This window comes from Camarhynchus parvulus, chromosome 3 (assembly GCF_901933205.1).
Source record: "Camarhynchus parvulus chromosome 3, STF_HiC, whole genome shotgun sequence".
NCBI classification, from domain to species: domain Eukaryota; kingdom Metazoa; phylum Chordata; class Aves; order Passeriformes; family Thraupidae; genus Camarhynchus; species Camarhynchus parvulus.
This window is the reverse complement of record NC_044573.1, coordinates 88,043,940-88,068,571: the sequence shown is the minus strand read 5'-3', so window position 1 is coordinate 88,068,571 and position 24,632 is coordinate 88,043,940. Positions and strand designations below refer to the sequence as shown.

Genomic DNA, 24,632 nt, shown 5'->3' with positions numbered 1-24,632 from the left:
AGCTGCTGACAAATACTTACTGCATGTATCCATAAGGATAGTTCAACATTTGTCCAGAGTTCAAACTAAGTTCAGCACGTTTTAGGGTTGCTCTGGTTTATTTATGAACAAATATACACACAATGGCTTTATTCCACTTGGAAGAATTTGGGAGCGGAGGAAAGAACCAACCATAACCATAATACTTGTCAACATACTTGTAGTGTGTTCCAAGGGTAAAAATAGCTCATGACAAATGTAAGGCATGGGAGCCTGAGCTCTTCTTAGAGTGACCAAGAATCCTCTAGGGTTTGGGTGTCACTAGGAAAAGAACCTCCCCCATCTGCTGTGGAGAGGGGAATCCTGCAGTTCAGCACACCAAAGCACCTCTCCAATTGACAGAAAAGTTGTAGAGAAAGAATACAGTAGATAAATGAATAAAGGAAAAAAAACCCAAACCCCAGAATTTGTCATTTTCATCCTGTTGACTTCAATTTTTGTCAGGTATGGGTTGGTTCAATAGGCAGGTTTCTTGCTATGTAGCTGTATCTAAAACTCCTGACCAGCTGACTCTCACAGGCCTGGACTGCAGAAATCCCAGAGAAATTTAAAGATCTAACCCAAATCCAGACAAACAGGAATCCTGGTTGGAAAAAAAATTAAGATGTCAAAGAAGACAGGGTGTTTCCAAGCCCAGAAGAGCCACAGCACACCTTGCACTTGAATGCAACCTCTGGGTGTTTTGATGGTAACACATGTATGTAACAAGGCATGTGTTCCATCAGCATGTTGTGCCACATTAGGTTCTTACACCCAGTGTACAAGAGGGCAATCCACACTCAGAGTCAGATATTTGATTTATTTACAGTTCTGCAAACAAAGGCATGCTGGGGGGCAAATCCACTATCAAAACATTTCACTACTTACACATTTTAGCAAAGGCATGATTGTTCCTTGGCTACAAGTTCCATAGTTCTCCTACTATTTAGTGTTCTATTTTTTATTGGTTAAGTGAGTCCCTCTCTTCTCGTGCTAATTAGTACACATACTCAGTCTTTCCCTTCTTTTGAGTCAGGGGGCCATGAGTTGGTGGTTACAATCTCCCTCTGCCAGAATTACATTTCACCCAGTTGGAGCTGATTTCAGCACAGCTGCTGAATTGGCTTTGTTAGTTTCTTCCTTATCGTGGGAGCTCTGCCAAATGTCCTTGTGGTCCGTAAATTCTGCATTCTTTTTACCCACTATCAGCAGGACATCCTTCTTCCCAAGCTTTTTTAACACCACCCTCTCCCCACCAGGTCTGAGATCACTGAAGCACACCAAGCCCAAAAGTTTAACAAGGCAATTCTTCCAACGCGTAATTTATCTAACATTTTATGCTGGTTTTGGCTGGTGTGGTGTTAATTTTCTTCACAATGGCTGGCACGGGACTGTGTTGGATTTGTGCTGAACACAGGATTGATAACATAGAGATGTTTTTGTTATTGCTGGGCAGGGCTTACACAGAGCCAAGGCCTTTCCTGATTTTTGTACTCCCAGGCTGGTGGGGAAGCTGGGGGAGCTTGGGAGGTGACACAGCCCAGACAGGTGACCCCAACTGACCAAAAGGACATTCCAGACCATGGAACATCACGCTCGGTATATAAGGCAGGGGAGGAAGGAGGAAGGGGAGGACGTTTGCAGCGATGGCGTTTGTGTTCCCAAGTGACCCGGAGGCGTGATGGGGCCCTGCACTCCTGGCGATGGCTAAACACCGGCCTGCCCATGGGAAGCAGGGAATTTATTGCTTGCTTTGCTTGTGTGCATGGCTTCTGCTTTCCCTATGGTACTGTCTTTACTTCAACCGGTGAGTTTCCTACATCTACCCTTCCGTCTCCCTCCGCGATCCCGCGGGTGCGGAAAGCAGCGAGCGGCCCCGGCAACGCAGCCGGCACGGACTGCGGACGTTCCGGCCGGGGAGTTCCGGCTGGGCGCCGCCTGTAGGCCAGGCCGCGATTAGGAACTACATTTCCCGCCGTGCCTCGCGGCGAAGAGAGGCGATATAAGGGGGAACAGCGCAGGTGTCGCTCCGGAGGGCAGGTGCGGGTGGCTGGTTGGGCTCGGCTAAGGATCGGTGCTCCCGAGGCCTCATGAAGCCGCAAGAGCCGCCGGAGAGCGGCCCCGCCGCCGCGCTGGAGGCGCTGAAGCAGCGGGCGTGCGAGAGCGTGGATCTGAACGCTGCGCGTCTGGGCGCGCTGAGCCGCGACATCTGGAGCCGTCCCGAGCTGGCGTACGCGGAGCACCAGGCGCACGACGCCCTGACCCGCTTCTTCTCCGGCGGGGACCTGCCCGGCGCCGCCTGGGCCGTGCAGCCGCGCTACAAGCTGGGCACCGCTTTCCGCGCCGACTGGGGCACGGCGGCCCCGCAGGACCCGCTCCGCCTCGCCTTCCTCTGCGAGTACGACGCGCTGCCCGGGCTGGGGCACGCCTGCGGCCACAACCTCATCGCCGAGGTGGGAGCCGCCGCCGCGCTGGCGCTCAAGGCCGCCCTGGAGAGCCTGGCGGAGCCCGTGGCCGTGCAGGTGCGAGCCCTCCCGGGGGAGCGGTGGTGAGCGCTCCCTGACAGCCGCTGACTCTCTCCGTGCGTTTGTGCTGCAGATCACGGTGCTGGGGACCCCCGCGGAAGAGCAAGGAGGAGGCAAAATAGACCTCATCAAGGCTGGAGCGTTCGATGGCCTGGATGTGGTTTTCATGGCGCACCCCTCGCAAGAAAATGCTGCTTACCTGCCCGACGTGGCCGAGCATGAGTGAGTGGGTGGGTTCAGGTGGAAAGAGATGGATTGTTATTAGCTTTTTGTCCCCTTCCTGAAAAGGGGACCTGCTTTAGCAGTGGCTGAACCCGGAGCCTTGCAGGTGCCCATCAGACAAAGGCGTTTTCTTTCAGCTAAGGAGCCAGGTTAGTTTTAGGGAACGGCATTCTTCCAAAGGGCTGTGTTCAGCCTAGCGTTCAAATCCCTGACTGCTCTGAGATAATCTTCCATGTATCCAAAAATCCATCTTTTATTGTGATGTTTCTAGGCGTTTCTTTTAAGCATTCATGTGATTTTGCCATCTGATGAAGTAGAATTTAAGGATACAACTGCAGGGTCTCAAGGGCCATTGTTTTATGCTTTCCTGGATGCCAGTCATGTGGTCCTCTATGGATTTTTAATCAGTTTGGAAGGTGTTTCAGGTTTGCCTTCCTCCTTTTGAAAATAACTGGCCAGCTAAGCCTGACTGAAGTTTGGATCTGTTGTAACCTCCTCACTAAATTTAGTCAGAGCCATGTTGTGTGTATTAACTCTCACATCAACTTTTTGGTTTTGATCCATAGTAGTACCTGTCTTTCCTTCATGTTTGCCCCCAGTGTAAGGATGGACAACAGTCCTACCCTCACACAGCTGCCTTTTCTGTCAGCCACATAACTCTTTGAAAATTACACCTTGTCTTCTTCTGATTGGCCTTGATGTTCAGAGACAGCACTGGCTCACTTGTGCTTTGAGTCACTTGATTGGCCTTAAAGTACACCTTGCTGGATGTGCATCCCCAGAATTGTACACACTACATGAGGTGCAATTGCCTTAGATCTTATTCAGCTGCTGCAGGGACCATAGTGTTTCCTTAAAATTTTGGAGACAGCTGGCATGTTTGAGACTTCCTCTTCAGTCATTTTCAAGCAATCAACTCTTAGGCAAATGCTTGGTCTTTAAGTACATGATTTTTAAAAAGTGCTCTGAAGCTTCATTCTTTTCTTGCTCTGCCAGTCTGCAAGGCCATGCTGTTCTTCTTTGGTGTTGTAAATGTCTGTTTCCACAGTGTCCCAGCAGTAGTCTGCCAGCAGTTTTTTTTCCTATGTTTTATGTCACATTCTTCTATTATGTGATTCCTGATCCCAGAGGGTCTTACCTTGCAGAGACTCCACTAGTAAACTCCCTCCAGTGCAAAAGCTTTTACAAGTATTACATTGACCATTTCAGACTAAATTTAGAATTATTTAAATAAGTAATTTTCCAGTCATTTATGACTGGTACTGGGAACTGTTTTCAGATTGGTTGTGCTATTGTCTGGCTCAGATATGCTTGATTTTACTGACCATTTTGCTTTTACCAGGGCTGTTTCCAGTGGATAATTTGCTTCTGTAAATGCCAAGTTACATAGTAAAACAGGGTTAGTTTCCATCACCTGGCCAGTTCTCTGCTACTTTCCTTCCTCGTGTTTATAAAGAGTCTTAACTGGTTGTTGTACCCTCCTTCAAGACTTAGCCCAACTTGCCTTTGCTTTACCTTAAGACTATATTATAATCTTCAAGATGTAGTTTTCAATGATAGTTTTGTCTTTCTGCTTGCAATAGCCTTTTGAGTTTGATACAGTGAGATTAGGAAATCTCTCTTCAGAGGTCAGGGTTTGCAATAGGATGCAATTCCTAGATAGCCTTTAAACCTTTAACATGGAGGAGGAGGTGTGGAATTGAAGTGCTGAGTGAAACAACGTATTACCTCCAAAAGCTTGAAATACTGAGTTTGTCATATTTTATGTAATTATGAGGTTTCAAAGGTAGAAAGACAGCTTTTCTAATTTTAATTGGTCTTTGGTTGTTTGCAGGGAGTTTAAGGACTGGTGATCACTAAGTTGCTAGTATTTCTGTGTCTGCAGTTCTGAAAACTGGCTTGTGCCTGAAAAAAGATTAACATATTGGGATAACTAGTGGATACATGCCAAAGTTTGCTGATTCTTACTCACTTAGCCTTCACTTAATCAGCCTATTTATTATTGGACAAACAGGATCCACATTCTTCTGCTGGTATTCTTAAACTGGCTTAGGGTATTATTATTCTGCAAAATCTGTTGGGTTTTTCTGAGTGCCTGTGACATTTGTGTGGCAAAAGAAGTACAAGTAAAGGAAAACTTTTCTTAATAAGAAACACATGATCCTTCTGGAAGAGACTACTGCAGCATGATTTTTTTGCTGTACTTTGCCTTCTTTCTATTTTTTTGAGAATGTCCAGGGATCTTTGTGAGTTGACTTGAGGGGTTGCAGTCTAATACTTGGGATATTAATGGACAAGTTTCTTACATTTCTTAATGATAATAAATTTTTAAATAAAACTCCTAGTCTAGAGAATGGGTTCTGTGATTGTCTTGGAAGATCAGTGGGGATAGAAAAAAGCAAGCCTAATTTGGATTGCAGGAGTAGTAAGAGATGTTTCCTGTTGCAACAGTACACTGCATTGTGTCCCTATTTTCCTTCCAGAATTTAAGTGCTGGTGTTAACTTGCAGCTGTGGCACGGTTCTGAGCACAAGGGGTCACTTTAGGATAACTGGTTAAGTTGGCATTTGTGCAAGACAGAGGGACAAGCAAGTTAGGCTGGTCGTGGCTGGATAAGAAACAGGTTGTGTGTCTTGGGGTGGGAGGAACACTTAATCTTCAAGTTTTTTCTATAAAGGAGTGGGTATGGAGTACAGATTGTTTTGTGTATTTTATAAATAGTGAGACCTTATATGTAGATGTCAGTATTTAATGTTTTCCTCTTTTGTAAACAGTTCTCACAAACAGTCTAAAATACTAAGTTATTTTGTAAGGCTAATATTAGTGGCCCTCAGATGAAGCAAAGCATTAATTTTTACTGGATATGTTAAGGTGCAATATTTTATGACTTCTGTGAAGTTGGAGGATAGCATTTGCATTAGATTTCCTCCTTGCTGCAAGCCTTTCTATCACATTTTTAGAAGGGTGCAAGAGAACATCCTTGATGTAGCATAATAATATGTATTTTACAATAGGCTGTGCTTTTCCATACTCATAAAACTTCACTTTTGTTATTTAGACATGGGTTATATGTGGTCTTACGTGCTTTTGCTATCTTACATACTGTACACAGTTTATTTGACAAGAATTAGGACACTCAACTTCCAGTTTTGAATCAGAGAAAAGGGTTTCTTATCCTCTGAGAAGAGTGTTTTTAACTTTAAGTCTCAGAAGAGTCAGGCAGTATAAAAAAAGCAGTGGAGAAATTTAATTAATATGTGAAATGTGTACTCTTCAGGAAGAGGCTATATAGTGATGTTACCAGTAACTCCCTTGCCTGACTGGCTCTTGGTATCATTCTATTCTACTGGTTTTCTAGAAGTCTTTCAGTGTTTTTTTGCACTCAAAGATAGTTTATCTATGCAACAGTCTAGTGCCAGGTAAATTGTTTGGTGTTATGCTGACCAAAATTTGAATAACATATATTTGTGGGAACCAAAGGACATTTTTCATTTCAAAGATTTTTTTTTCAGTGAATGAGAAACAAATAAGCAATGCTTTTTATTTCCTAGTGTGACTGTGAAATACTATGGAAAAGCTTCTCATGCTGCTGCTTATCCTTGGGAAGGAGTTAATGCATTAGATGCTGCTGTTCTTGCCTACAACAATCTGTCTGTTTTAAGACAGCAGATGAAACCAACCTGGAGAGTTCATGGTGAGATCTTTCTTAAACCTAATGTCCAACAAGTTAGAGTTTAGGCTGCTGAAGTACTAACATAGAATATCACACATTCCAAAGTATTGCACTAAAGCACTAAATTAGTTTAGTCACCTCAAATATTATGAAACAGCACCATTTCATTTAAATGGTGTGTGTGCAATTTTTGCAATCATCTCAGTGTCCAGAACTAACTGCTCAAAATAGTCTGAGAAGTCAGACTTGAAAGGGGACTCTGATGCCTAGGTAAAGGTTAGATCAATTTTATGTCTTGAAGTTGCAGTTCAGAAATAAAGGAAAGAAAAAAGCGCAAAGTTTATTTTGGTACATGGCCTTGAACTCCTTAATATGTGTGGATTTGCAAAGGTGTAAGATTAAATACTTCCAAAAAGTGAAGTATTACTTAGTGCATCACTTTTTGAGTAGACATTCCATTAATTAGATGGCATTTATTGGAAGGGTCTAGTGGTCTGGAATGAAATTTATTTGGTGAAGTACAAAAAACAAGTGATGGCAGAAGATCCTAGTCCTGGTTAGTAGTCCAATCAACTAGATGTTCATTGTATTCTAATACTTAATATCTAGTAGGTTTTGGATTAGAAAGGACATTTTGCAGTAAGACATGTTAACCATTAAGCTTGATTTGTCCTCCTTCAACATCGTGCATTTCTACCTGTACAGTGAGAAAGGTTCAAAAGGTGAGGTGAAGCTACCATATAGCTATAAACCCAGGGTTCCTTATTGCACCCAGCACAACTTTTGCCAAGTTGTAATTAAGAAACTTTGCCAATTCTACAGGACTTCTGAATGTAGAGCTGTTTATTTGAAATATTTGTTATGAGCTAAAAATCCTTCCAGATGTTCTGAGCTGATCATTATGTATCTTGGCTGCTTATGCTGTATATAATACAAGTGTGCATTTCTGTCCAGGATGTCTGGATGGAGTCCTAATCCTTTTGACTGCAGATGAAGCTATTTGCAGTTCTGCTGTGCAGCATGCCCAAATGAATTTCAGACAGCAAGCACAGATTAACTGTCCTATTTCTCTGTAGAAAACAAGGCACGTAATTAAGAGTTTTGGTGTCTGCAACCCCTGTGTTTTAGGCTTAAGGCTGAAGATGCCTAAGTTTTCTGTTGAATCTAAGCCTAAACCCCTAAATACTGCTTTCTTTGTAGTTTCTAAAGGTTACGTGGGTAATGTTGGCAAAAAATCTAAGTACCTAAACAGGCAGGCCTTCTAAGGTAATGCTTCCTGAGCAGCAGCAAAACTGAAATTACTGTGTTGATACAACTGCTGCCATAAACCTGGTTTTTCAAATTGGAATTATTTAAATTACTTCTGGGAAAGAACAAGTAGCCAGAGAGTAAGATTGAATTTTAGAAATGCTTTCTTTACAACATTGTGTAGGAGACCTCATGCTGTAGACTTTCTGTATAATCAGTGGCTGAATTAAGTGATCCTAAAAATAGTAGTGTTACCCCACTTACAAAAGCTGAAATAATTTCCATTGCTTGAAGTCTAGGATTTCTAACCAATGCTTCATGTACTGAAATATCGTTGTCTTGAGTTCATCTGAGATTTTGATGTGATCTTTCTTCCCTGCTTATGAGTGGAGTATATGTTGCCCCCTTAAAAACGGGAATGTAGATTTTTTTTTCCTGTTCAAGAAGCTGTATTGAACAGGTTGTAAATAAAATTTTCCATCCAGAAGGGCAAATTGGGTGCTACAACAGTGTGCAGGCAACCTACTTGTAGTTCTGGTCTGCTGTCCAGTCCATATTGCAGTTGTATTGAAATTTAACTGTAGACCTATTCAGACTCTCTCCAGTTCCATTTACAATTGTGCTGTACAAGACAAGTGAAAACTGTTTACTCATGAAGCTATTTGTTCTGAGAAAGCTTGTTATGGGTATGTGTCATGCAAATTTGCATGAATACTTACTGCTTCCTTTCCTGTGATGTCTGTCCCTCTCATCTGAGCTGTTCCTATTGTTATGGACAAATACTGATACTGGATTAATTCAACACTGTTTTTTATTTGGACTGTATTTGAGACTGGAGGTGAAATTCATAATCTTAATGGGTTTTCTGCACCAAAAGAAATATTTTGTTGTCCGTTTACAACAATATAGTGCTGTCCCTTCAGGCCTCAGTGACACACATCAGTAACTTCTGCGGTATTTCCATTTGAGGTAGAAGCTTCTCAGGTTCTACAGAAAACAAATTTAATTCCACATAAAAGAAATTGAGGGTAGAAGACCAGGGAAACACCCTGTTGGAAACAACTAGCTGTTAGTGCAGTTACATCTAATGTGAAACTGGGATCTATGATGTGTTCTTGTCAAAATATCTAAACATTACTGTATTTTATGGAAATGCCTTTGATACCATAATGGTAAAAGATGTAGTTAGTCACACATTCCCTCGAGGGAGCACTTTCAGCTCAAACTGCACTTGTGACTAAAGCTACATGTATTATACATTCCAATATTTCTGAAGAATTAAAATGAGTAATCTAAATGAACGTTCTGTGCTCTGCAATACATTATTCCAGTATTGCTGAGCAACTTGTTCAGATTTTCTTCAAGCTCACAAAATAAGTTGGAAACATTCTAATTGAGGAGACATTTGCAAGTTGGAATCCAAGTTATCCCTTATAGCAATTTTTTTCCCTGTTGGCAGACAGATTGCTTTATGATTCCAATGCATTGAGTTTTAGGAGATTAATTAGAAATGCTAGTTTGAGTTGACTCTGGGATGAAAAACAGATGTCTAACCAAAGAATGCTGTGAAATTGTGCTGAAAGACATGTACATGTTCCCTGTAATCTGACATGACGAAGAAACTTTGTCCACATACTGCATTTTTTACATTCTTTGTATTTCATGTTCAGCTGACGTTTTGTTGTTTTTGTTTATATGTTTTTAGTTCTTGACCCAGGAATTTAATGACAGGGCTGAAGATCAAACAGTTGCATTTAATACTGACAACACAACTTTTCCCTTTCTGCAGGTGTAATAAAAAATGGTGGTGTGAAACCTAACATCATTCCTTCTTACACTGAACTAGAGTTTTACTTGCGTGCTCCTTCAAGGAAAGAACTTTCTGTTCTAACAGAGAAGGTTGAAAACTGCTTCAAATCTGCAGCAGTGGCTACAGGATGCAAGGTAACAACATATTAATTGTCATGTGTTTCTGTTACACAGACCAGAACAGGAAATCAATGTTTACTTTATTTGTCTGCATAGTGTTTAGCTGAAGTAAATCTGAATTACTGTTACACTTCTTGCTGTTCTGTTGCTTTCTGTTGTGAAAGAAAGCTTTGGTTTATAAATAGAATGCCACAGAATCCTAGAGGAATATGTGTTGGGAGAGACCTCTGGAGGTCATCTGGTCTAATTCTCCATTCAGAGCAAGACCAGTTAGAGCAGGTTGCGGAGTGCCATGTGAACTTTTGAATACTTCAAGGATGAAATTCTACCACCTCTCTCAAAAAGTACTCTACACACCTCGTGGTTAGCAAGGGTTTTCCTAATGTTTATGCTGCAATGACTTGAGCACTGACACAGGTTTCCTGCAGAGATTGCTGTGTTTCCATCTTTGGAGATACTCAAAAGCTGCCTCAGTATGGTTCTGGGAAACCAGCTCTAGGTGACCCTGATTGAACAGGGGAACTGGACAAGATGACCTCCGTAGGTACTTTCCCACATCAACCCTCTGTGATTCTGTTGTATCCAACAGGATTTCCTTTGCTGCTTCTTGTTGCATCACTTTGACATCTGAGAAGTCTGGTTCTGCTTTCCCTGTACCCTTCCCATCTGGTAACTCTAGACAGCAGTAAGATGCCCCACTAACCTTCTGTTCTGTGGAGGCTCAGCAGATCAAGTTCTTTCAGCCTGTCCTTGTACATTGTGTTCTCCACCCAATCATCTTGGTGGCCTTCCCCTGGCCTAGCTCCAGTCTTGATTTGAGGAGAAACCAAACAAACACAGCACCAGCTGTTGTCTCCACCAGTAATAAAAATACTAAAATACTAATGGCACCAGTCACAGTTGCAGATGAGTGCTACAAGTAACAGGCAGCAATGTGGTATTTTGTGCTGCTGATTATAAAACACTTGGAGCTTGCATGTCTTCTGTCACTTGAGCCAGTCATGTTGTCATGCAAAGCTAGGCTTGGTCATGCACTATCTGCTCTTAAATGAGTTCCATCTTGTGTGGTGGATGTTCACAATCACCTTGTGATTCTTGAGCCTGGGCATGAGTTCTAGGGGGATTTATTTGCTCTGTAATCCCTCTGGGAACTTGAGGCTAGGATGGTCTGAGGAGTGTGTAGTTTTCAAGGACCTCCTCTTGGCCCTTCAAGAGGATGTGACCTTTAGCTGTTGTTCTGTGAGCTGGAACATTGCTCTGTTTCAGTGACACTTAAAAAAATAATAGCTCCCAGACTGCATTTCTGCTTCTCTTACTCTGCATCCTTGGATGCATCCTGCCTGATCCCATGTACATTCAATTTCTTTAAGTGTCCTGTAATTTCTTTTTGTTTTGCTGTGGGTGATGCTTCTATCCTACAGATAGTGCTGCTAGGCTCAGAGACCTGGGAGGCTTGATGGCAAACCTCACCTGTAGAAACAAGCAAAACAGGTATTGGGTCTTCTGTCTGTTTTTTTCCCATATTCTTGGTCATTAGGTCCACTGCCCCATTAAACATCAGGCTCATATAGCAACTGAGTGATTTTTCAATTAGCATTCTCATTTGTTTTGCTTTTAGTACATGGAAGTGTGTCTCATCTAGCTGGTTCAAGCAATATTATTACCTTTTTTGTGTTGCTAAGATAGATGGTTCTACTTGGCTGTTAATTACAAGCTTATGACTAATTCAGCTGTAAAAAGAATGTGTATGATCATCAAAACAAATAGATATGGGGTATGTAAATGTCACTTTTATAGTCTTCTTGAGACATTAGAAGTTGTTTTCCTACCGTGTCCCCTTCACTATATCTAGAAAAGAGGTTCAGAAAGTGCACTTTATGGAGAATGAAAGTTAAGACCTCTTTTGAAATTTGGCATTGATAGGTTTTTTTTTCCATTTGTTTTCAAATTTCTTACCTGTGTGAAGCCATTTCATGGATGGGGCTGTAGTTATTGGAAACATTCTGGAAAAAGGTAACATGCAGTTTGATAAAAGCCTGTGTTTATTCCTATGTAGTTTAGTAGTACTTGCAGGCAAAATCATTAGACACTGTTACAGGAAATGTTTGTTTCCTGTTTGAGAAGAAAATTTTGAAATCCTTTCTTCTGGAATTTGGCTGTCTAGTGCAAACTGAACAGAACATCAGCTGTGTTTTGATGGAGGATAATATTTGGCAGAATGTTGTATTTTTGAAATAAACTTAGCACTTATGTCTGTTTTTTGGCCTTCAGATTGTTTACATTGAACTGCCTTACACTGGAGAAAAACTTACAGTGATTTGGGGTTTTTGTCTAGGTGGAAATAAAAGGTGGTGAAAATGATTACTACAATGTGCTTCCAAATAAGAGCCTGCAGAAAATTTACAAGGAGAATGGAAAGAAGCTTGGAATAGATTTTATATCAGAAGATGCTATCTTGAATGGTTTGTCAGGTAACTCCAGCTGCATTTTTCATTGTATCTTAAGCTTAGGTTGATCAACCTTCAAGTGTATAAAATAACAAATTAGAGCTAAGTTAAACACAGAAGAAAAAGCCAAATTACAAAGCTAAAGCTCTGTAGAAGGTTTATATCTCTGGCCTGTGTTTCTGTATTTGTTGTAGAAGCTAAGAACAAGTAATAAAAGCAGTAAACACCTTCTTATAATAGTTCTGAAAATATTTCGAGTAATAAGCACTTTGGTTGGGGGAAGGGATGGAAAGCTAAGAGCAGTCTTTCTGAGAATGTGAGGATGTGTAATGAATTGTCTCATTCTGTGGCTTTAAAATACAGAATATTGGTTTGCTATAAATGGGGATGAGACTTTGTTTTTAGGAACCTTGTTTAATAATATTTTCCAAGCTTACATATAAACAAATATACTAGAATCTAGCAATTATTTTAGAGGGAGTTTTTGGAGAGATTTATAACTTGACATTTAAGTATATCACTAACTCTAATTTAATCTTTTCATTAACAAGTAATTACATGCCTCTAATTTTAGTGCATGAGTTCAACAGATTAGTTTTCCAAAGGGTGCTCTTCTAGTAGGTGTTCACTTTTGGGTCTTGACTATGTCTTAAACAATTTAACTTTTTTAGTCTCTGAACTGTAACAGCAATGGGAGTTGTTGAATGCTTAGGTGGATTTCTTGTTATCCTTAACACTTTCTTTTTCAGAATCTTCCTAGAGGAGCTCTGTTCAAGTCTCAAACTTCTGTTCATACTTTGAGCCTTCACTACTGATTTTAACTATATTTATGAACATTTTTACTCCATTCATGCTAAAGGTTTTTCTCTTAGAAGGAAGATACTCTTCTCAGTAAAAAGTTATTTTCATTAATTTGATTGTGATACTTGTCTTCTCTTTATTAAATGCAGATTATCTTTGGAGTTTGGACAAATTTGGTGTTTAGAAGCAGCTCTCCAAAATTTTTTTTTGTGGGTAGGGGAGACATTGTATCTAATGAAATTCTTGGTATATAATGGTGATGGGATTTTTTCTGTTTCTTACTTCCCTTTCAAATTAAATAGTGGTTCATTGTCTTGTGTTTAAAAACAAATTATAACTTAAGGCAGATTTCTTCCTACTTTCTTCAGTGTAATACAAATAAGATTTACTGCTTTGCATGTTTAGCCAAAGAAGGAGGCTGAGGAACCTTAAAATGTTTACTGTAGTGCAACTTTCTGGAGCTCTGCTAGTTGGTTCCTTCAAACCATTGTAGTAAGGATGATCATGTATATCAGTGATTTTGCTTTTGTTCAGAGGTCTTGAAGTGAACTTTTCCCAGACACCCAGCTGCAATAGGGCTTTCATATGTAAGTTATATGATATTCTCAATGTTAACCATTAACTTGCTTAAACCAAAATTCCCTGTATGGCTGTCCCGTCCTTGAATTGCCTGTCAAATATCAAAATGTGCTTGAGGAATTGCTTTTTTATCTCACATTGCAGTAGGGTTTACTGAATTTTCTTTCCACAGCTTCTCCTCTGAATTTTTGCAGTGGGAATTCAGGAGAGATAACAAAGCACAGTCTCCAGAGCCATAGGAGTGAAACTTTGTATGCTACCCTTTTCTGGGGGAGGGGTTGAGTATTTTGTGTCATCTTTTTCAAGACCTCTATTTCTGTTTAGTTTTCATGTGGTTTTCAATGTTTTCTTTTAGGATGTCAGTTTCTTCTGTTGAAAGGGAAGGAAGATAGCTCAGTTGCTTCTCCATGTCTGTGCAGCAGAACAGTCGTTCAGAGCTGAGCGCACTCGCTGCCACCTCTGCATGGGCATTAGTGTGGCTCTGCTCCCAGGTATCACTCTAGGCAGATAAGCATCACCAGGGCTTCCCTGAGCACCTCAGATCACAGGCTCTGCTAGCTGGGCACACAGCCAGGGGGTGTGACATCATGTGAGACTGAGCTAGCTTGGACCAGGTGCCAGGACCTGTTTCTCTTCCTACTGTTCGTAGGACTTTACTACAGGATACCCATAACCTCCTAAAGCAGATGGCTTAGTTACACATGGCTTAGTTGAGGCACCCACACCTGTGATAACTTAATCTAGTCAAAATGTATTCATGGGATTCATTGGCTTCCTGTGCACAAAACTGGTAAAGAAGATCTTAAGAAGGTCTAGTATATTTGAAAATTCCACTTTCGAAGCTTGGGACTCTATATAAATGTTTCCTGGAATCTTTTGTGTTTTCCCCTCTGTTCATATTTGTGGCAATACTGACCCCATTAAATATGCAGTGACTTGAAGAGGCTTCAGGATATATTTTTGAGAGGCTGGAACTCCAGTATCTCTCTGTTGAAGGTAGCACAGGATTATGTATATTGCATTGGTAACTGCAATTACTTATGTTTCCAGAAATAATCCCAATCGGTGAGTCTAGCAAGCACACAAGTTCAGGTGTTTTTATGGAAATTACTAAACACCTGATGTTCTAAACATACCTCTATGTTATTCCCATAAAGGGTGTAACATTTTGTCTGATAGATGGGAAGATTTAGCTGTTATAGCTGCCTGGATTTTGTCTCTCCATGTTGCTGGAAAATACCCAATTTAAATGTCTTCTACTCAGCAAAAATAACATGTCAACTGGTAGTACATTGAATATGGATATAAATTTAGGAGGAATGACATGACTGAGAGCTATGATGCAGTGAAATTTCTAGTGTTTCATGTGTTAAGTGGAAGTAGGGAAAAGGGCAGCACAGTCTTTGCAGCAGTTTGTGTTTTGGGACTTAGTAAGGCAGGTCTAGAACCCTTGGTTTAGTCTGGAGTGTGCAGAACTTCTGGTTTGTCTGTCCAGATTGACCAAAGAAGGAATCAGTAGTGTGGACTACTGGAAATTAAAATAACTTACTGCTGTGCCAAGAGTTGGATTTTCTTCAAATGCATGCTGAATTTATGGGAAGAGATGTTTTTGAACAAGCTTTGCTGTTTCCCTTATCTGTAAGCAGAGTAAATAGCAAACTCTTGTCCTCATAATGTAGGCTCTGTGGACTCACTTTCAGTAACTATAGGCTTCCAAGTAAAGTCTGTGTTTTTCCATTGTTTAATTACTAAATCTTAAGGCACTAGCAATATCTTCTTTCATTAAGTATCACAAATATAGAGGCTACTCAATATGTTAAAATTAAATTTTATACACCATTGCTAAAGAAACAAATTCTTGCATCTCTGGCCCCAAAAAAGTTAATTGGGATCTTAGTGGGTCATCCCTATTTTTCCCTGATAAAAAACAATGGTTCCTCTGGTACCTGGATTTCATAATAAGTGGTACATTGATTTCTCCAGCTTCAAAATGTCTTTTTAACAAATAATGAGTGTGTTGCTTGTTTGGGAAAAGAAAAAAAAAAAAACCAACAACAAAACCAAAACTACTTGGGATGTAGTTGTAGACTCTTGGATGATTTACCGTGAAGAATCTTCTACTTTGGGATGATACCATGCAGTAGATAAGGCTGTGAGATAGGGGCTATATAACATACTGAAAGTGATAGGCATGAAAGAATCATCATTAAAATCTGCAACATTGCTATCAGGTGTTTGTCTACAAAGCCCTAGCATTTTATCTGGAGTTTAGTTCTGATTTTATTTCAAGGGTGCTTGTGCTGTTGAGATTTCCATAACTTAGAATAATCAAAACACATGGAGTAAGAACAGTTACCCTCAATCTGTTTTTGTTTAAAGATAAATAGTTTCTACTTTAGTCTCCTACAGAATGCTGAATATTTGCATATTGGTGAGAAACAGGAATTGTTTGGCCTGGTTCTGAAGGGCTCTAACAGGGAAATAGCTGAAGTGCCTGACACTTCCAAGGTTTGCAGCTTTCCTGTTTCTGAATTAACAGCTTACTGTCAGAAGATGCTTGATAAAAATGAGCAGTTAATGGAATAAGAACATGCTGATACATCTTCCTTGCAGTCCAGTAACTGGTCATTTATCAGAAGTGCACTGGAGAGCAGCACCTGAAGATGGCTAGTTAGGGAAAAACACCTTGGTGACAGGATATATTTGTATGGATAATGGCTCATTAGAAATGTTCTTATTTTAGTATCTGGGGCAAAGGATACTCCATTTTAGATATGGGCTGGAGAGAATGTCTATCATGCATTTTCTTACAGCATTCAAAACTGCCCAACACTTTTATTAAGAAAATCTCTCTGCTGCTTCTAGGTTCCACGGACTTTGGAAATGTTACATTTGTGGTCCCTGGGATTCATCCTTATTTTTATATTGGCTCTGATGCATTGAATCATACTGAGCAGTACACAGAAGCTGCAGGTGAGTGGAAGGGAAAACAATTAACATTAATTGTGGAGTTGCAGAAAAAGCTGCCAAATGTAGAATTTCTTGGTTTGTGTTTGAGGTTATATGTATATGGGTAGGTTAACCACTCCTCATACTAAAAGATAAAAAAGAAATCAGAAGGATTATCTATAACAGCATATTCGGAAGAATTTCTAAACATGAGCTGAAAGAGAAGTTATTTTTACTCCTAAAATACAGGAAATGTAACAGTGCTAGCTTATAAAACTCCACATTTTCTGAAGAGCATAATGTGAACACTTAACTTTCCTGTTCTCAGTCTTAGTTGTTTATGTCAGTAGCAGAAAATTAAGTACTTGCAAAGAAAAAAATGTTTTGAGGCATGGGAAAATAGGTTTACTTCATGCAAGTAAATTTTTAAGAAAATGTTCTTGCAGCTGAAACTTATAATCTTACTTTATAAAATATCCCTTGTGCAGCAAACAAGTGGTTTAATATTGGTAATCTAACCTGAAATTCCCCTTCCTTTTTTTTCTGCAGGGTCACAGACTGCTCAGTTCTACGGGTTGCCTTGCGCACAGCAAAGGCTTTGGCAATGACAGCACTGGATGTCATTTTCAAGCCAGGTCTGTTAGAAGAAGTCAGGGAAGACTTTAGAGAGGTGAAGCTTAAAGAAGAGGAACAAACAAATCCAGTAGAACCTAAAAAAGAACCTGATGTTGGTGAAGGAGCATGTGCATCACACTAAACTTGATTAAAACATTCTCAGTAGCATTGACTTAATGGAGATGCTGTATTTAAATCTCAGTAGGGGCTGGATAAATACATAGCTGAAGAAATTATGATTTTATTTAATTGGGACTGTAGGAGAAGTAAATAGTATAATTGCTTTCAAAAATGTGAAATTTCATCTAGCTGTAATGTTTGTCTTCACTATGGTGATGATTTTCATACAGAGATCTCAAATATGTTCTCTTTAACTTGCAGTGTTCAATAAATTATAGTGTTTGGGTCCCTTGTCACTGATTTTCTATGTAGTGCTATATTAATATTCCTTATAGAGGAAGTATGCTAGTTTTCTGTTCTAAAATAAGCACTTTTCATTCAGTGATCATATGCTGAATCTGATCTGTGACACTTTTATGAAATTTCTGGTCAGTCACTTTTCTTGGGACAAGATGGAGACTTAAAAAATGAGCTGGTTTCACTGGAGAGAAGGGGCTATGTTTGGAAATATACTTGGTTTTGATAATAGTAGCTTCCAGCAATGGAAGAGGACTGTTTGTATAGGAGTGCAATCTGTAAAGCTTGATTGTCCTGAAACGTGTTGATTTTTTTCCTAGTAAATTTTGGAGGTGTTGTGGAGAAGTCATGGATCACAAAATTGGAAAGCAGCTAAATGTTTATTTGATTAAATCAACACATTTAAACTACTGCAAGGAAAATTCTGCTCTGAAGCAATAGAGGTGTCCACACAAGGTGTTGCATTAGCTTAACTGATCTGAAGGAGGTGTATAAATTTATGTAAACCAGTGGAAATCTTTGTGACAAAGCTTCAAGTGTGGTTCCATGAAGCAATAAATGGTTGTGTGTAAGTCCCTCTAGTAATCTCTGAGGAGCTTGCAGTGAGGACTGCTGGCTTTTTTTAACCTGTTTGTTTCCATGTCCTAAGCAGCAGATCTGTAAAGTCTTGCCAGTCATCCTTTCTGTGTGTTGTGTGGTTAGTCCATTTAATCTTTGTTATTTTGCTTCTCAAGGACATCGAGACTGCAGTTTTATTTAGGTGGTGCTTTGTGTACCCAAACATGTTAGGATGTCTTTTGATTCACTGGTTAAAGGATCTTGTGAGTACACAGAAAAGAAGTCAGTGGACAGATGGAGTGAGAAAGCAACTTCCTGATTAATGTTTTCCTAAGCACAGGTACTACTGTAAGCTTCAGAAAGGAAGGCAGGCAGGCTGTATTCCTCAGGAAGTCAGAATAATTGACTTTCAGAAATATATATATATTTAAACAGTGTCTAAACGGTGAACTCTAAAATTCTGTTCAGCATTTATAGTTTATTTATTTCTATATTCACTTCAATTTTACACCTATATCCTTGCTTTCATTAGCAAAGGGTTTTCACAGATGGATGCGAGAAACAGGTGAAGGTGGAACTCTGAGCTATAGATGTGTCCAGGATAGTAAGTTAAATACGAAATCCACCTGAAATTTGTTCTAAGGTTTGTCAGAGGAACTTTGTCCTTAACTTTTAATTGACAGTCTGCCTTGCTCATTCTCAGACACAATTGCAATTCATTAAGATCTACTGGGTTAACAGGGTAGTGCATTGATTTCCTCAGCACATGTGGCTTTTTATTTCCTCCTGCAAGAACTGCTTAACTCCTTGCTTTGCTGTTTTTAAGATGGAGTGTTTGGATCCCACATAGATAGCACATGCTGTGTTATGTTTCCTACAAGCTGATGTGCGTTAAAGCCTTCTCAGTTCTCTTTGTTCAGACTTCTTAGCTGCATCATATCCAAGATCAGTTAATTAAACTTCTCTGAACTAAAAGCGTGTCTTCATTTTGTTGTAATCATTGCTGGAATTAAAACGGAATTGAAGTTCTGATTAAAGATGAGTTGATATTAATAAAGGAATTTAATTGTGATTGAATTTTCTTGTCCTTTGCTTAATATTGGGATGATTTTGAGTAGCATGTTTGATTTTTTCTTTTTCCCCCCTAGTTTGTTATGATTATGTAAGATTGAGGGTGGTTTAAGCTTTCCATTTTGGTCTGCATTTGTGAGTGTTAATGCTTTTCAAATACAGTATTTCATGTTCGTGTTCATAACCTTATGGCTGTTTTAACTGTTAAACCATGCTGGAATTGATAGAATAAGTCACAATGTGAGCTTGTGAAGGGTCTCTGTTAGGCTAAAGCTGGTCTAGCTCCAGTTTGAAGTGGGATTATCACCAACACTAGGTGAGGTGATCTTGGCTTCATTTGCCAAATCCTTGAATCCTCGTTCAGCCTCCTTTCTCAATTCCCCATGTGAGCTAATTCCAGTTTGTCTCAGAATGTTCATTCTTGAGGTCCAGAACTAAAGCAGTCTGGGATTTAACCTTGCAATTTTACTATCACAGTGATACTGTGTATGGGAAAATTTTAGTTCCTGTGGGAATAAAACTTTGATTTTCAGTCATGCTCAGAAATCGCGCATATATGAAAATATCCAACATGCTTTTTAAATTGCCCTAACTGCAGTCTTCCCCAAGCTGTTTGTAATTTAAGAGTTTTGGGATATTTGTCAGGAATAGTATCCTCAGTAATGAATCAAAATGTGTGAGTAATGGACTGTAATGCCTGAAATTATTGGGAACTGCTGATGGCAAATGACAGCTGCGAAAAGATGAGGTGATGATGTCCAGATGTTGTGAAGAACCTAAAGCCTCTGCCAGCCTACCAAACTACTGTATTTCCGTATTTAGTATCTGTCTTAGGACCTGAGTAAAAGATATAAAGCAAAACAAACAATAAAACATGAAATGTGCTAGGTTTATTTTTTGTGAAAAGATTTGAAGGCAAGAACTTGCAACCTGCTGTGTTCCTGCTGCAGAAGAGCCCAGCAGTTTCTTCAAACCATAAATGGGATGCAGTTTTATGTTCTTGTGAATCTTATTTCTGTAATTGCTTCCCCCTACTGTGAGTGCTCTGTACCTGCTTCCATTGCAGTCACAAGGAGCAGGACTGTGTTCCTCTGAGGAAGTCACGACACATTAGCTGTTGAGGTCTCTCTAGTATTCATTGAGTGATCTCATCATTTGCTAACAGCATTCCTGAAAACAGACTTTTATTTAGAGCAAAATGCTTAGGAATAAATAATTATGAAATAACAAAGAAAAAGTCAGTCTATATTATTTCCTTTTTACCCCTGAGGTTTGCAATTTCCTTGTCCTGCAGGTAGTAGCCCTCCACAGAGCCTTTGTCCGCCAGACTGTTTCATTGACTGCTGCTGCCACCCACATTTTGTTCTTATTAGGGAGCAAAAGTGCATCCTGCATAAGTGCTCATACCCAGACTATACTAAGCCAAAGTTGGATAAGATTGCTGCTGGTTTAGATTCCTCTAGGCACTAATGGAAGCCAGAAGTATCTGACAAACTCACTGAGGATTTTTCTCAAGCTACAACTGCATCTAATGTCCTTATTTAAAAATAAAGCAAGAAGCCCAATGCTTCAGTCCTAATGAAGTCCACATGGTTGAGGATAGTGTAAGAATATGGTACTTTTGTTTATGCTGCATACAGGTAAAACCTTATAAAGGCCTTATAAAATCAGGCCTTCCTCAGCTAAATTAACAGCTAGCCTGTTCAGTTCCCATGAGAAAGAATTCTAGGAATGAAAATCATTTTGCATAACAATCTATCCTTGTGAGAAAAACGGGCTGCACCTGTGAGAAATAATAAGTCTATCCCACGAGAATCTGTGAAGAAAATATGTAAACACTTGTGTAAAGAGAGAGTCTTAGCACACACAAGCACCTTCTAACTAATGAATTGAGTGGCAAGAATGTTACTAATTAATTAGAATTAAACAGGATGGCTTTGAAAACTGTATAAAAATGGGCTGTAACTTTCAAGTGGGGCTTTTTGCCACTGAAACTGAAGTGCTGTGCCTGTCATTATTCACTGGCTATTGTTATAATGGCTGTAGAGTTTCAGAAAATCACAGAATGGTTTGGGTTGGAAGGGAGATTAAAAGACCATCTAGTTCTTCATGCCTTCTCACTACTCCTAGAATAATACCATTTCTTTTCCTACTCCAGCCTGGCCTTGAACGCTCACAGGAATGGGGTATCTGCAGCTTCTCAGTTGCAGACTGAAGTTTGCCTCCTTGCTGCTTCACCCTATCAGTAATTATCATCATCCCTAAAGACTACCAAAGGCTTCAGCCTCCAAAGCTAGCAGTGCTCACTGGCAGACCCTGTGTCCATGCACAATACACACAGACCTGCCTTCTGCACACAGCCTCATTCCTGGCTGGGCTTTGGGTTCATCTCAAAGAAATTGCAGAGTATCACCCAAAGCAAGAAGAGTGAGAATGGTAACTCTCAGTTGCTGTGTGAGATGGAAAGCTGAGTGTCATCATCATAGTGATCTGGAGCTTGCATCCAGGCTTCTTATCAGAGCCCTGCTGTGAAACTCTGGGACTCTCCAGCCCTACCAGCATAATCAGATTTAAGCATGCATTTGGTATTCATCTGGATCAGGTCCTGAGTTCTCCATGTATAAACTCATGGAGATCATGCTTTTGAAGGTAGAAAACACATGATGCTGTACAAATGTGAAGTTTTATTGTGATTTTCAGTGTTTCTAGAAATAAACAAAAGCAAACAAACCTCTTTGATTTATTGTAGAAGTGGAAAGGAGCAGAGTGTTAATGACTGGATACAAAACCTATACAGTGAAAGGTTAAAAGCCATAAAAGTGCATATGTAAATATGTTTAATGAGTACAGTTGCTGATAGCAAACACTGACTGTATCTGACATATCCTGTAGTTATAGAGTACATGTATATACACATTTATATAAGACCGAAAAGGCACTAGAGTTTCCCAAATTAAACACAAGTAAATTCATAGTGTAAATCCAAACACTGAGGTTGGGAAATCAGTTTAGGGGGTTGTGCTGGAAGGGAAGCTTTGAAAAATCACATGGGAAGTTGGAAACTAGGTTCCCACTGAAAGCCAGGGAATTCAAAAGTCCAGCTCCCATTTGTATCTTCAAAATCTCCTTTAATATACTGATCAGATGCCAAATAATGTATGTGGTATGAGATTAATGAGTCTATAAAGGAATGTACCATGCTGCAGAAAACTACAGAACATTAAGCTTCTTATGGAGCTGAAGAGCTTACTATAAAATCTGGCACTCTTGTTCATGCTATTCTTATGTTGTAGAAGTAAAGGGGTTCTTGCAATACTGAGAATCTAAATACATTCCTGTGCAAGTTTCCCAAGAAATCTATTTGTGGGGAAAGTTGTCATCAGAATAAGGAATAAAGAATAATGTAGGGTGGGTAAACCTGGAAATCAACCTTTTATCTGCTTTTACCAGAGTGACCTTTCTACTTTAATTTGACTGAAATGTTTACAGGTTAAAAAAAAGGCATTTTTTAAATCTCTTGTAAAAACTTACAGGAGACTAATATTCTATGAAGGGGACTTGATAAAACAAAGTATGATAGTACATGTGCATGTAAAAAAAAATCTCTGTAGAAATAAGTAGCAGAACTATCTTATGGGTGGGTGTGGTTTTCAATAACTTTTAGCTTTTGTGATTTTACTGCCTTACCTATGGAGTGTAGGCTGTGTGAGATGAGTGTACGGAGTTTTTCAGGTCACAATTTTAGCAGTTGTAAGAAATGCTGAGTATGTTTATGTAACATTTATTTACATAAGAAATAAAAACAACAACCAGCAGTGTTCAAACAACTGCAATGACTGTGTCACACATCTGATGGTGGAGTGACAGAACAGGCAGGCCAGGGCAGGTGTCATGTAAGAAGATTCACTCTCCTTTTGGAGTCACAACTGCTTTGGTCTGATGCTCAGAGCAGCTCCACCTGTAAAACACGAGAGTATCTGCTGTGCAGGCAGTAATGAACTCTGCAATTGTGTGCAAAAGCATGTGGTGTTTGAAGTCCTGTGAATGCAAACCCTCAGGTAGCTTTGTGAACACAGGTGTATAATCACATAGCAGCAGAAAAACTGAATGATCACAATTCTGAGACACCTTTGGTGCTGCTGGTGTTGTAAAGGCCCCTGATTCCATTCAACTGATTCTTGTTTTTCTGAACTATTTTATCACTACTGTATTACAGATTCTGCCTTTTCCATATAGAGTATATTCACACTGACAGGCTGCTCTGCAGACACTGTGTTGGACAGCTGGGACTTAAGTCAGTGCCAACTGCCCCCAGCTCCAGCTGTGTCCCCTTGCTCTGCCCTGAAAGGTGCTGAGCCTTCTCTAAGGGCATGGTGGGCTGCAGGATGCTGGGGGACCATGCAGCATTAAAGCAGATTCTGTCAGTTGTACCTGTGTCTGCAGTGGAGCTGCTGTCTTATGGTGGAAGCTGTTTTCTTACTTTATTCCAAAGGTTTTGGCATGGTATCTCTTGTAAAGTCCTTACTACTGCTTTGTCAGCTGTTGAGCACCTTTCTGTTATGCTTTTACTACAAACAGATGAACCTGGATTTTCCTGATAGCGAGTTACAACTACTGCTGGCATTGCAGGCTGCAATAGGTTTTCAGGCTTATACAGGCTGGCAATACCCAGACTATATCAAAGGAAAGAGACTTCTCCTGAAGTAGTTTGGGTTTTTTTTTCATAGACAACAGATTGTCTTCCCTGGATCATTTTGCAGAGAAACCCATTCCCAGGAAACTCAAGAGCAAAGCTACTAGTGACCCAAATAAGCAGATCCAAGGAGAGCTCCTGTGTTTCCCAGAGGATATGGTTAAGTATTACAGGAAGTCTGGCTTTTGTTCATTCCTTGTTAAATGTACATTGCAAGTCATATTTTAAAACTCTTAGTGAAGATAGTTTGGAAATATTCCCATGTTTTAAATACTACTAAGACAAAGCACAAGTCTGAAGTATAGCTATGTGGACCTGTCAGTGCAGTACTGCTATTGAGTCATGCATTAAGCTGTGAAAGTTGTAGCCATCAATAACCTTGGCAAAGCGTTTCCCAGTACTGGATATTTTGTGTTTGTAATTACCATTTCTGACCTCATCCTGCAAACATGCAAGTATTTGCATACTCTTGTATTTATTGGTATTGAATGTGGTCAGTCTGCTGAGCTGAGAGATGCATGCACTCAGGTACTCAGAGAATTAGGATTTCGGGGGCACAAAATGGAGGATGCACCATATATAAGCAACTGGCAATTATAGTCACTTGTTAAAATAGTTTACAGTGGCCTGTGAGGCACAAGAAGGAACATAGCACAACTTTAAATAAGTATAAAATTTTAGATTGTGTATCCTATATTTTGCTGACACATGAAACTTCCACAATTATTTATGCCACATGTGAATTGCCTCTAATAAAAAAAAAATTAAATCCTGGAAAAATTCAATCTTCCTTCCAAATAAAACTATTCCCTATTTTCTTTCTCTTAGCCTATGAGATTGTACTTTCATTTCATGTCACAATGTTCTGTGACTAAAGTTATGAATCT

The 24,632-nt window shown here is 39.8% G+C and overlaps 1 protein-coding gene across 1 annotated transcript; it reads left to right on the top strand.

Annotated features, from left to right (window-relative positions):
- Positions 1-2,019: 2,019 nt before the first annotated feature.
- Positions 2,020-19,058, top strand: PM20D2 (peptidase M20 domain containing 2). Its single transcript, XM_030946443.1, is given in 8 exon segments — positions 2,020-2,540; positions 2,617-2,765; positions 6,317-6,459; positions 9,476-9,630; positions 11,951-12,086; positions 16,308-16,415; positions 16,941-16,966; positions 16,969-19,058. Coding segments are annotated over 8 exon segments (1,329 nt in total). The 5' UTR covers positions 2,020-2,108; the 3' UTR covers positions 17,149-19,058.
- The last annotated feature ends 5,574 nt before the right edge of the window (positions 19,059-24,632 follow it).